Source organism: Nerophis ophidion, linkage group LG07, assembly GCF_033978795.1.
Source record: "Nerophis ophidion isolate RoL-2023_Sa linkage group LG07, RoL_Noph_v1.0, whole genome shotgun sequence".
Classification (NCBI taxonomy): domain Eukaryota; kingdom Metazoa; phylum Chordata; class Actinopteri; order Syngnathiformes; family Syngnathidae; genus Nerophis; species Nerophis ophidion.
Window position 1 is genome coordinate 27,462,413 of NC_084617.1, and position 13,509 is coordinate 27,475,921.

Consider the following 13,509-nt stretch of genomic DNA (forward strand, 5'->3'; position numbering starts at 1 on the left):
ACATATGTTCATGTGTACTTACCACGCTTGCTTGGTAGAAATACTATGTACACATGTGTTCCTGTGTACTTACAACTATTACTACTAAATAAAAGTAGTAGGAAGTACACATATAGTCCAGTGTACTTATCACTTCTACTACATAAGAATCGTAAGTACACATATGTCTGTGTGTACTGCCACTGGGTAGAAGTAGCAAGTACACATGTTTTTGTGTACTACTACTGGGTAGAAGTAAAAAGTATACGTAGCGCTGTGTACTTGCTACTACCTCTTCTTGGTAGAAGTAGAAAGCTCACGCATTCTTTTGTACTTACTACTAGAACGTAAATATGTGTTCCTGTGTACTTACCACTCCTACTTGGTAGAAATACTATATACACGTGTGTTCCTCTGCACTTACTATTACTTGGTAGACCTAGTAAGTACACATATGTTCTTGTGCACTTACCACTCCTACTTGGTAGTAATACTATGTACACTTTTGTTCATTTGTACTCACAACTACTACTTGGTAGCTGTAGTAAGTACAAATGTGTTCCCATGTACTTACCACCCCTACTTGGTCGAAATGCTATGTACACATGTGTTCATTTGTACTTACTACTGGCAGCTGTAGTACCACTCCTACTTGGGAGAGATACTATGTACATGTGTGCTTACTACTACTACTTGGTAGCATTATTAAGTACACATGTTCCTCAGTACTTACCACTCCTACTTGGTAGTAATACTATGTACGTGTGTGTTCATGTGTGCTTACTAGTACTACTTGGTAGCAGTAGTAAGTACACATGTGTTCCTGTGTAATTACCACCCCTACTTGGTAGAAATACTATGTACACATGTGTTCATTTGTACTAACTACAACTACCTGGTAGCTGTGGTAAGTACACATGTGTTCATGTGTACTTACCACTCCCACTTGGTAGAAATACTTTGCAAATGTGTGTTCATGTGTGCTTACTACTACTACTGGGTAGTTGTAGTAAGTGCACATATGTCCCTATGTACTTACAACCACTACTTGGTAAAAAAATACTATGTACACGTGTGTTCATTTGTACTTTCTATTACCTGGTAGCTGTAGTAAGTAAACATGTGTACCTGTGTACTTACCACCCTTACTTGGTAGAAATACTAAATACTTGTGTGACCATATATGCTTACTAGTACTCTTTGGTAGCAGTAGTACGTACACATGTCTCCTTGTGTACTTACCACCCCTAGTTGGTAGAAACACTATTTACACATATGTATATTTGTACATACTACAACTACTTTGTCGCTGTAATAAGTATACATGTGTTTCTGTGTAATTACCACTCCTACTTGGTATAAATATTATGAACACATGTGTTCATTTGTACTTACTACTACTTGGTAGCTGTAGTATGTACACATGTCTTTCTGTGTACTTACCACTCCTACATGGTAGAAATAGTTTGTACACGTGTGTTCATATGTACTTACTACTACTTGGTGGCAGAAGTAAGTACAAATGTGTTCCTGTGTACTTACCACTCCTACTTGGTAGAAGTAATAAGTACACAGGTGTTCTTGTGTACTTATTGCTCTTACTTGGAAGACGTATGCAATACACTTGTGTTCCAGTGTACTTACTACTCCTACTTGGTAAAAGTAGAAGGTACACATGTTTTTTTATTCATATATTTTATGATTTCATTACGTCTGTCATTATTTAATGATTTATTTAGTTATTTCATGAGTCGATGTGTCAGCGCTTCAAGAATTTAATTTCTATGTCAAATTCATCCGTCAAAGTCAATGGGCGGGTCCAGTGACACCTGACTGCTTGGTAAAATAAACCCATTAAAGGCCTACTGAAATGAGATTTTCTTATTTAAACGGGAATAGCAGGTCCATTCTGTGTGTCATACTTGATCATTTCGCGATATTGCCATATTTTTGCTGAAATGATTTAGTAGAGAACATCAACGATAAAGTTCGCAACTTTTGGTGCTGATAAAAAAGCCTCGCCTTTACCGGAAGTAGCAGAAGATGACATCACAAGGGTGAGGGCTCCGCACGTCCACACATTGTTTTTAATGGGAGCCACCAGCAGTATGAACAATTCGGACCGAGAAAACAACAATTTCCCCATTAAATTGAGCGAGGATGAAAGATTTGTGGATGATGATATTGATAGCGAAGGACTACAAAAAAATAAAAAATAAAATAAAATAAAATAAAAAGCGACGGCTCCGGGCGGCGGCAGTGTGAGCATTTCGGATGTAATTAGACACATTTATTAGGATAATTCTGGAAGATCCCTTATCTGCTTATCGTTTTAATAGTGTTGTAGTGAGATTGTAAAGACATACCTCAAGGTCGGATGGCTGCGGTGAACACGCAGTGTCTCAGAGAGAAGCCGAGGAGCCAAGCTCACAGCTGGCTTTTAAACAGCTACTGCAGGAGGACGAATAATCCAATGATGTCTCCGGTAAGATATATATCACAATTTTCCCATCCAAAAACATGCTGGTTGACGTAGAGAAACATGTTCGCTTGACCGCTCTGTTAAAGCTTCACAAGAAACAAAGAAACACCGGCTGGGTTTCGGTACTAAAGGCAGCTGAAATCCACCGCTTTCCACCAACAGCATTGTTCTTTATAGTCTGCACTATTTAGCCGTAAGTGGTGCTGAGCTAATATTTCCTGACAGTCCGTGACGTCACGCACACGCGTCATCATTCCGCGACGTTTTCAACAAGCAACTCCGCGGGAAATTTAAAATTGCAATTTAGTAAACTAAACCGGCCGTATTTGCATGTGTTGCAATGTTAATATTTCATCATTGATATATAAACTATCAGACTGCATGCGTGGTGGGTAGTAGTGGGTTTCAGTAGGCCTTTAAGCCCTGACACACAGGTTATTAAGTAAATAATTAATTATATATGTTATTTAATAAATTATTCAATAGTACAATAATTAATTGTGTACAGGTTATTAAAAATATGATTAAATATTGAAATAATTAATTAAATCTTGAAATAGTTTGTGATTTAATTTAATATCTAATCAAACCATTAAATGGAATCAATTAGTGACTAATTAATTAATTAAACACTTAGATTAATTATATGTACTTATATTAAATGTATTAAACAAATCAATGTCGTATATAATAACACATTAATTTATTCAATTCCCTTTTCATCTGTTTGTGTCACTTTTCTAGTTTATTCCATGCGCTACGCTGCCGCCACCTTGTGGACGTTACCCATATAACACACCCAGAGGATGAGAGGCAAACCCCTTCATCTGCCGCCATCTTGTGGACATTATTACAAAATGCAACACGGAACGACACAGGAGGTCCTTCATACTGACAGCCTTCAGACTGTATAATGCATATGTTCCTTCCTGACTACACTTAAATGTAGAATATATTTATATTATTCATATATTATATATATAATTCATGTTACATATTATTTATTATTATTATCTATTGTGAGCGAACTGTGGTGCTGAATTCCCCCCAGGGATCAATAAAGTACTTTCTATTCTATTTTATTAGCAGTATCACGGTCCGTACTTTTTGCATTTCCGCAAGGTTTGTCCCTCCTGGCGTTTCGTAGATCGCGTCGCCTTGGCAACAGCAGGCAGGCGTTTGGCTAGCGCGACGAGCGTGCTAAATGTTTCTTCGAAAAAGCTCGCCGCTAAAACGTCTTTCGACATTAAGACCGCAGCTGTGATGGCCGCAAGTAACCCTTCGGTGTTCCTCCTCTCGGTCACCGGACAGATTGAAGGCGCAGACGTGAGTTTTGTGGCCTCGTCTTTGTCCCAGCCGCTAACTAGCTAGCGTTAGCAATAGCATTAGCCAGTGTTCAAACTTTAAGCGAACAACTTCACTTTTCTTCTTTAAAATTGATGTTTGGTGGTTTTTTTATTGTATTGCAGTTCCCCTCTTATGACAACTTATACTGCAAATACTGCTACGTTTACGGCCAAGACTGGATTCCAACCACCGTAAGTAGGATGACGTAATTTCCTTCGTGTCAATGTTAAGTCAATGCAGAGCAAATACGGCTGCAAAATTTATTTGTTATTTTTTTTAAACTCATATTTTTGTATGATTAGGATTATCATTCCAACCATAGCCAGAGATGAGTCCAGCATTTACTCATATTATAATTATAATTACCGTATTTCCTTGAATTGCCGCCTGGGCGCTAATTAATTTAAAACCTCTTCTCACTCCTGCGCTTACCAAAGGCATGCGGTAAAAGTAAGCATGCGCTAATTATTTTAAAACCTCTTCTCACTCCGACATTTATCAAAGGCATGCAGTAAATATTTGAGTGTGATGTAAGCTTGCACCTTAAAGGCCTACTGGAATGAGATGTTCTTATTCAAACGGGGTTAGCAGGTCCATTCTATGTGTCATTTCGCGATATTGCCATATTTTTGCTGAAAGGATCTAGTGGAGAACATCCAAGATAAAGTTCACAACTTTCGGTGCTAAGAGAAAAGCCTTTGCCTCTACCGGATGTCGCAGACGATGACGTCACATGTTTGATGGCTCCTCACATATTCACACTGATTTTAATGGGAGCCTCCAACAAAAAGTGCTATTCGGACCGAGAAAACGGCAATTTCCCCATTAATTTGAGCGAGGATGAAAGATTCGTGTTTAAAGATATTGAAAGTGACGGACTAAAAAAAAAAAAGTAAAAAAAAAAAAACACAATTGCATTGGGACGGATTCCAATGTTTTTGGACACATTTACTAGGTTATTCTGGGAAATCCCTTATCTTTCTATTGTGTTGCTAGTGTTTTAGTGAGTTTAATAGTACCTTATAGTCGGAAGGGTGTCTGCACGCCAATGTCTCAAGGGAGTCGACGGCAGCTACGGACGGCACAAGCTCAGCTTTTCTCCGGTAAAAACTGACTTTTTAACCACAATTTTCTCACCGAAACCTTGACATTTGGTAGGGATCCATGTTCTCTTGACCGCGCTCTGATCCATAAGAAAGTTTCACCTCCGGGAATTTTAAACAAGGAATCTACGTATGTTTGTGTGGCCAAAGGCTAAAGCTTCCCAACTCCATATTTGTACTGTAACTACTCCAATATTAATTGAACAAATTGCAAAAGATTCAGCAACACAGATCTCCAAAATACTGTGTAATTATGCCGTTAAAGCAGACAACTTTTAGCTGTGTGTGTGTGTGTGCAGCGCTCATACTTCCTAAAAACCTGCGACGTCACGCGTACACGTCATCATTACACAACGTTTTCAAGACGAAACTCCCGGGAAATTTAAAATTGTAATTTAGTAAACTAAAAAGGCCGTATTGGCATGTTTTGCAATGTTAATATATCATCATTGATATATAAACTATCAGACTGCGTGGTGGGTAGTAGTGGGTTTCAGTAGGCCTTTAAATCCTACTGAATAGCTCTTAATTTTCTTCCCTTTATGCGATTTCAAATTACCGGTATTGAAATCAGCATCCTCCATTTTGAAAATGATGACAGGGGAAGTGTCACTCGTGACGCCACGAGTTTGACCAGGCAGTAATTCAAGGCAGGCACATACTATATGTCCTGCGGCAATTCAAGGAAATACGGTATTATCCATCCATCAATTTCCTACCGCTTATTCCCTTTGGGGTCGCTGGTGCCTATCTCAGCTACAATCGGGCGGAAGGCGGAGTACACCCTGGACAAGTCGCCACCTCATCGCAGAGCCAACACAAATAGACAGACAACATTCACACACTAGGGCCAATTTAGTGTTGCCAATCAACCTATCCCCAGGTGCATTTCTTTGGAGTTGGGAGGAAGCCGGAGTACCCGGAGGGATCCCACGCATTCACGGGGGGAACATGCAAACTCCACACAGAAAGATCCTGAGCCCAGGATTGAACCCAGGACTACTCAGGACCTTCGTATTGTGAGGCAGATGCATCACTAAATGGTCCCTAGTGTGTGAATGTTGTCTGTCTATCTGTGTTGGCCCTGCGATGAGGTGGCGACTTGTCCAAGGTTTATCCTGCCTTCCGCCCGAATGTAACTGAGACAGGCTCCAGCACACCCCGCTACCCTGAACGGGACAAGCGGTAGGAAATGGATGGTTGGATGTTACTACCCTAATTCTTAGCAGTGGTGCACAAATACATTGCATCGTCATGAAGCAGAGTATTAAAATGTTTACACACATTTAACACACTTGTTAAGAAGTAGGACCAATCAGGGTTTTTTTACTGCAATTAATTTGTTTTTTTAAAGGCCTACTGAAACCCACTACTACCGACCACGCAGTCTGATAGTTTATATATCAATGATGAAATATTAACATTGCAACACATGCCAATACGGCCGGTTTAGTTTACTAAATTGCAATTTTAAATTTCCTGCGAGTTTCTTGTTGAAAATGATGAACCGTACGCGTGACGTCACGGACTGTCAGGAAATATTAGCAGCTGCACCAGTTACGGCTAAAAGTCGTCTGCTTTAATGGCATAATTACGCAGTATTTTGGACATCTGTGTTGCTGAATCTTTTGTAATTTGTTCATTTAATAATGGAGACTACCAAGAACAATGCTGTTGGTGGAAAGCGGTGTATTGCAGCTGTCTTTAGCACCGAGGAAACAGCCGATGTTTCTTTGTTTGTTGTGAAGCGGAGCGGTCAAGCGAACATGTTTTCTCTACGTCAACCAGCATGTTTTTGGATGGGGAAATTGCGATATATATCTTACCGGATAAATCATTGGATTATTCATCGTCCTGCAGCAGCTGTTTAAAAGGCAGCTGTGAGCTTGGCTCCTCGTCTTCTCTCTGAGACACTTCGTGTTCACCGCAACCATCCGACCTCGAGGTATGTCTTTACTATCTTTAAAATCTCACTAAAACACTATTAAAACAATAAGCAGATAAGGGATATTCCAGAATTATCCTGGTAAATGTGTCTAATTACATCCGAAACGCTCACACTGCCGCCGCCTGGATCCGTCGCTTTTTTTTTTCTAGTCCTTCACTATCAATCAATATTCTAATTCACAAATCTTTCATCCTCGCTCAAATTAATGGGGAAATTGTCGCTTTCTCGGTCTGAATTGCTCTTACTTAAGAAAATTGAAGTCATTACAAAGGAGATTAAAGACAATGCGTCCTAGCTACAACTGGGTTCTATTAACACTGACACGATTGTATATACGGCGGGTACTGCCCTCCAAAATAGTTTCTCTTGTTTTGAGGAAATAACATTAGAGGAATTGTTACAACGTGTAAATGGAATAAAACAAACAACATGTTTACTTGACCCACTTCCTGGGAAACTGATCAAGGTGCTCTTTGTATTATTAGGTCCATCAGTGCTAAATATTATAAACTTATCACTTTCCTCGGGCACTGTTCTCCTAGCATTCAAAAAAGTGGTTATTCATCCTCTTCTTAAAAGACCTAACCTTGATCCTGACCTCATGGTAAACTACCGACCGGTGTCTCACCTTCCCTTTATTTAAAAAATCCTCGAAAAAATTGTTGCGGAGCAGTTAAATGAACACTTAGCGTCTAACAATCTATGTGAAACCTTTCAATCCGGTTTCAGGGCAAATCACTCCACGGAGACAGCCCTCGCAAAAATGACTAATGATCTATTGCTAATGATGGATTCTGATGCGTCATCTATGTTGCTGCTCCTCGATCTTAGCGCTGCTTTCGATACCGTCGATCATAATATTTTATTAGAACGTATCAAAACACAAATTGGTATGTCAGACTTAGCCCTGTCTTGGTTTAACTCTTATCTTACTGATAGGATGCAGTGCGTCTCCCATAACAATGTGACCTCGGACTACGTTAAGGTAACGTGTGGAGTTCCCCAGGGTTCGGTCCTTGGCCCTGCACTCTTCAGCATTTACATGGTGCCGCTAGGTGACGTCATACGCAAATACGGTATTAGCTTTCACTGTTATGCTGATGACACCCAACTCTACATGCCCCTAAAGCTGACCAACACGTCGGATTGTAGTCAGCTGGAGGCGTGTCCTAATGAAATTAAACAATGGATGTCCGCTAACTTTTTGCAACTCAACGCCAAAAAAACGGAAATGCTGATTATCGGTCCTGCTAGACACCGACCTCTATTTAATAATACAACTCTAACATTTGACAACCAAACAATTAAACAAGGCGACTCGGTAAAGAATCTGGGTGTTACCTTTGACCCAACTCTCTCCTTTGAGTCACACATTAAAAGCGCTACTAAAACGGCCTTCTTTCATCTCCGTAATATCGCTAAAATTCGCTCCATTCTGTCCACTATAGACGCTGAGATCATTATCCATGCGTTTGTTACGTCTCGCCTCGACTACTGTAACGTATTATTTTCGGGTCTCCCCATGTCTAGCATTAAAAGATTAGATAGATAGATAGATAGTACTTTATTTATTCCGTCAGGAGAGTTCCTTCAGGAAAATTACAATTTTCAGCACAATCCCATTCAAGATCAGACAAACATTACAGGGAGACAGAACAGGATCGCTGACTGGTCTGCCGGCTTCCAGCGCCCCTTACAAAAAAGATGACATACAGGTAAACAAGGGGGGTGGGGAGAAAAAAATAGAAGATTAAAATAAAATTAAAAAATCGGTCTTAGCCTAGGCCCTGGAGTGGGGGTGCAGACTGAGGCCAAGGGAAAAAAACAAAAAACAAAAAAAAACAACACAACAACTCATAGCCATAGTACACACCCCTCTTCCATGTGTGTAAGAGGGAAACATCAAAGAACACAGAGGACATTAAAGACATTAAAGCAGCAGATACAACCAGACACTTCTACATACAGCCATGAATAAAAAGTAAAAGAAACATATCCACTGTGGTGGCCTCTGCAGTGTTCCACGCCATCGTCTGCTGGGGTCGAGGGAGCATGGCCAGAGACAGAAGCAGACCCAACAAGGCAACCAAGACAGCCGACTCCACTCTCGGCCAGTGTCCAGTCCGCATGGATGAGCGAGGATACGTCCAAGGTGACTGAGGTGTCCGACACCTGCTCACCCAGTCAAGACACCGCGAAGCCTCTCCGTCCCAGTAGCTCAGTGCTAGCTCCACAGTCCTGTCCCCTCATCTGCATCTCCTCCAGTACATCCAAACAGACTCTGGTGTAGCAGAGACCCTGCAGCTGGTCTCCATGGCCAAAAGGCTCCCGGGAGGCCGATCCAGAAGTCCACAAAAAAAAGCACCACAGAGGTCACGAAAGTGCCACCCCTTGTCACACAGTCCCAAATGGTCCCGGACCAAAATGCAAAAAAATATAATAACACATGAAAACAAGAGGGAAACACCAAAGGATGACACAAGAGCACAGAGCTCCTGCCTACAGCAGCCACTACAGCAGCGCCATCTTGGGAAAATGGTACAAAATGCGGCTGCTAGACTTTTGACAAGAACAAGAAAGTTTGATCACATTACGCTTGTACTGGCTCACCTGCACTGGCTTCCTGTGCACTTAAGATGTGACTTTAAGGTTTTACTACTTACGTATAAAATACTACACGGTCTAGCTCCAGCCTATCTTGCAGATTGTATTGTACCATATGTCCCGGCAAGAAATCTGCGTTCAAAGGACTCCGGCTTATTAGTGATTCCCAAAGGCCAAAAAAAGTCTGCGGGCTACAGAGTGTTTTCATTTCGGGCTCCAGTGCTCTGGAATGCCCTCCCGGTAAAAGTTCAAGATGCCACCTCAGTAGAAGCATTTAAGTTTCACCTTAAAACTCATTTGTATACTCTAGCCTTTAAATAGACTCCCTTTTTAGACCAGTTGATCTGCCGTCTCTTTTCTTTTTCTCCTATGTCCCACTCTCCCTTGTGGAGGGGGTCCGGTCCGATCCGGTGGCCATGTACTGCTTGCCTGTGTATCGGCTGGGGACATCTCTACGCTGCTGATCCGCCTCCGCTTGGGATGTTTTCCTGCTGGCTCCGCTGTGAACGGGACTCTCGCTGCTGTGTTGGATCCACTTTGGACTGGACTCTTGCGACTGTGTTGGATCCATTATGGATTGAACTTTCACAGTATCATGTTAGACCCGCTCGACATCCATTGATTTCCTCCTCTCCAAGGTTCTCATAGTCATCATTGTCACCGACGTCCCACTGGGTGTGAGTTTTCCTTGCCCTTATATGGGCCTACCGAGGATGTCGTAGTGGTTTGTGCAGCCCTTTGAGACACTAGTGATTTCGGGCTATATAAGTAAACATTGATTGATTGATTGATTGATTACTGCTGGTGGCTCCCATTAAAAACAATGTGAATATGTGTGGAGCCCTGCAACTCGTGACATCACGCGCACATTGTCTGCTACTTCCGGTAAAGGCAGGGCTTTTCTATCAGCGACCAAAAGTTGCGAACTTTATCGTGGATGTTCTCTACAAAATTCTTTCAGAAAAAATATGGCAATATCGCGAAATGATCAAGTATGACACATAGAATGGACCTGCTATTCCCGTTTAAATAAGAAAATCTCATTTCAGTAGGCCTTTAAACTGCCTTCACATTTTACACAAGTGTATGTTTCTGTGTGTGTGATTGTGTGTGAGTGGCACACTCACTACATGTATTGACACTGCACTGATTGGTGTTTTTCCATATCGTTCAATGGGAATGTCTACTTTTTCTAAATAATCACCTAATTAATGACTACCTCATGTTTTGCATCTCTCTGTAGGGTTTGGAGGAGGGCATCACTCAAATAACATGTAAAGGCAGTCAGGCGTCTCACAAGCTGATCTGGAACTTCCCGCTGGATGTAACGTTCAAGAGTACGAACCCTTCAGGGTGTGAGTATCTTACTCGTACGCAGTACGCATCTTGTGTTCATACAAAGTCCTGTTCATGGGAATGTTGCAATTATTGTGAAAGGGCCTCAGCTTGTGGTGAGCGTTTATGGACCGGACGTGTTCGGCAACGATGTGGTCCGAGGCTACGGAGCGACACACATCCCCATCACACCTGGACAGTCAGTACTACTCTCTTACTAGTTAAATACCACCTGAACGGCATTTCAGATTAATCTCTTTTAATGTCTATCACAAACATTTTATTTTTAGTCCCCTAGCAGCTAATGGTGCGTCTCCATACACAGTGTGGAGCCGCTCCTCTAAGTTAATAGTAGCAATTTATTTGGGGGTGAAATTCCACACGAAGCGCCGTCATTCATTCATGAATCAACATTTGACATGGGCCTGTTTACACAACTTTATAGTACTAAGTAGTCCATGTGCATGCAGACACACCAGGACCATGGCAATGTTTGTTCCTGAGCCCACATGGAGACTTCAGAAGTTCACCAGGTGAGTTGATTTACAAAGACTACACGACTACTGACTTTCAGAGTATTGCCATCTTAGCTAGCTGTTTACCTGTTAGCATGCTACTGGTAACATTGGGATAATTATTTATATTTTTTCTAATAATCATGGATTTTATTATGTTGGCTGTTCCTCTGTTACCATCCTTATGTTTTATGCTTGCATTTTAGCTAACTTTGTACTTTTTTTTACCTATTCATGGTTCCTGTTATTTGGCGCCATTTTCAAATAATGCCGGCATTTAGCTTGTTGGATGCACCATTTTGTTGCTTGGCGCCGTATTGAAAGTATTTTAAGATGTTTCCTAATGTTTTATGCTAACATTGTAGCTAATTTATACTTTTTAACCTAATTATCATGGATTTTATTACTTGGTGTCATCTAAAAGTATATAAGCTGTTCCACCGAAAGTTTTATAGCTAAATGTATCCTTTTTTTTTAAACTAATAATCATAGTTTCCGTATTTTGACGAAATCATATAAGTATTACGGGTGTGATCTCTAATAATTCAATCCGAGTCCGATTCCTGGGGTGACGATTTTATTTATAATCAATGCTTGATTTAGCACGATTCTAGATTCAAACTGATTCTTGCAAAATATTTTTTGGTGTAATAATTAATAATGACACATTTTCAAAACAAGTTGCAGGTTACAAAAGTTCCTTTTGGTTGCATTAGGTTGGCCTAAAAGACTTATAGAAAACTGACTCTTCCAAAGAAAAAATATTTGAAATGTAAAAAAATACAATTTCAAATACATTTTGAAAACTACGAGTCGATTTTAAATCTGAAATAATATGAATTGCAATTTTTTTGTGCACCTCTAATATCTGTGGCCTAGCAAAAAGTAGTATTGGTAATTTATATATTTGATGTAAATAAAGAAGTAAAAAAATATATTTTCTTAGCCTTTTAAGGCTGCTTGAAGAGATCGTTTGGGTTTCTGTATGGTTCCAAAATTTACCGTATTTTTCGGATTTTAAGTCGGAGTCTTTTTTAATAGTTTGGCTGGGGGTGTGATTTATACTCTGGGGCAAATTATGTGTGGAATTATTTACACATTACCGTAAAATATCAATTATTATTTATTTTATTCACATAAGAGACTAGGGGTGTATCAGCAATCGTCTTTCAAATGTCTATTTAGGGTCCGCAAGGCCCACTATAAAAGGAATCCCAACGGGAGTCCTTTTACAATGGGACAAAGGACCCTATTTAATTTGTAAGGTTTTATATTGGTGTTGGATTTTATCAAATAAATTTCCCCCAAAAATGCGACTTATACTCTAGTGCGACTTGTGTTTTTTTCCGTCTTTATTATGCATTTTTGGCCGGTGCGAGTTATACTCCGCAGCGATTTATACTCCGTAACGATTTATAATCCGAAAAATACGGTATTCTATTGTTAAATGTTTGCTGTTCTTATCTTTTATATGACATTGTTACTGAAATAAAGATGAGCAAAACAAATAAAGCATGCTAACAGTGACGTGTGCGCACGGACATAACTGCCGTGGAACAAGTTGACTTGGACCGAACAGGTAGTGACTGGTGCCATCTTAGATGTATTCTAGCTCTTTACCGGTTAGCATGTTAACATAACAACAGTTGGCAATGTGGCGCCAAGTAACAGAATCCATCATTGAATTATGTTGAAAATTTGCTAAAATACTAGCATAAAACGTTAGCATGCTAAAATACTTGTGTAAGGTATTATGTTAATGATCTAAGTCAGTGTGTCCTCCTCAGCTGGCTAATGGGACGCCGGCCCGAGTACACGGACCCTAAAGTAGTCGCCCAAGGCGAAGGGAGAGAAGGTACGTGTGCTTCGTAGATCCAATCCCAGGCTACAATATCGCCTCTACTGTACTTTGTGTCAACTTGCTTTCATGTGTGTTGCAGTGACACGAGTTTGCTCTCAAGGATTTGTCACCGTGTGCTTCAGCATCATGATGAAGGACCTGAAGAAACTGGGCTACGACTCGGGACCTGCAAACCCACAATCTCACGCCGGGTCCAGCTGGTCCACAGAAGACCAAAGTAACTTCTGATCTTCTCTGCAAACAACCTTTTATATTTAAACCTCGCTTTTGTATGTCTTTTATATTTTTACATAAAGTTCAACTTGTCAATGATCTGCTTTGCAGTGTTTTCATGT

General features: G+C 40.5%; 1 protein-coding gene across 3 annotated transcripts; it reads left to right on the top strand.

Annotated features, from left to right (window-relative positions):
- Positions 1-3,584: 3,584 nt before the first annotated feature.
- Positions 3,585-13,486, top strand: b9d1 (B9 protein domain 1). 3 transcript variants are annotated; one of them, XM_061905845.1, is made up of 7 exons: positions 3,586-3,787; positions 3,931-3,999; positions 10,707-10,818; positions 10,901-10,997; positions 11,269-11,331; positions 13,101-13,168; positions 13,254-13,486. In XM_061905845.1, the coding sequence occupies exons 1-7, from the start codon at positions 3,725-3,727 to the stop codon at positions 13,400-13,402; spliced, it is 621 nt and encodes a 206-aa protein (XP_061761829.1). In that variant the 5' UTR covers positions 3,586-3,724; the 3' UTR covers positions 13,403-13,486. The 3 variants fall into 3 exon arrangements, with proteins under 3 accessions (XP_061761830.1, XP_061761829.1, XP_061761831.1); XM_061905846.1 differs by lacking the exon at positions 3,931-3,999 and having other exon boundaries at positions 3,585-3,787; XM_061905847.1 differs by lacking the exons at positions 3,586-3,787; positions 3,931-3,999 and adding an exon at positions 8,894-9,011.
- Positions 13,487-13,509: the final 23 nt, after the last annotated feature.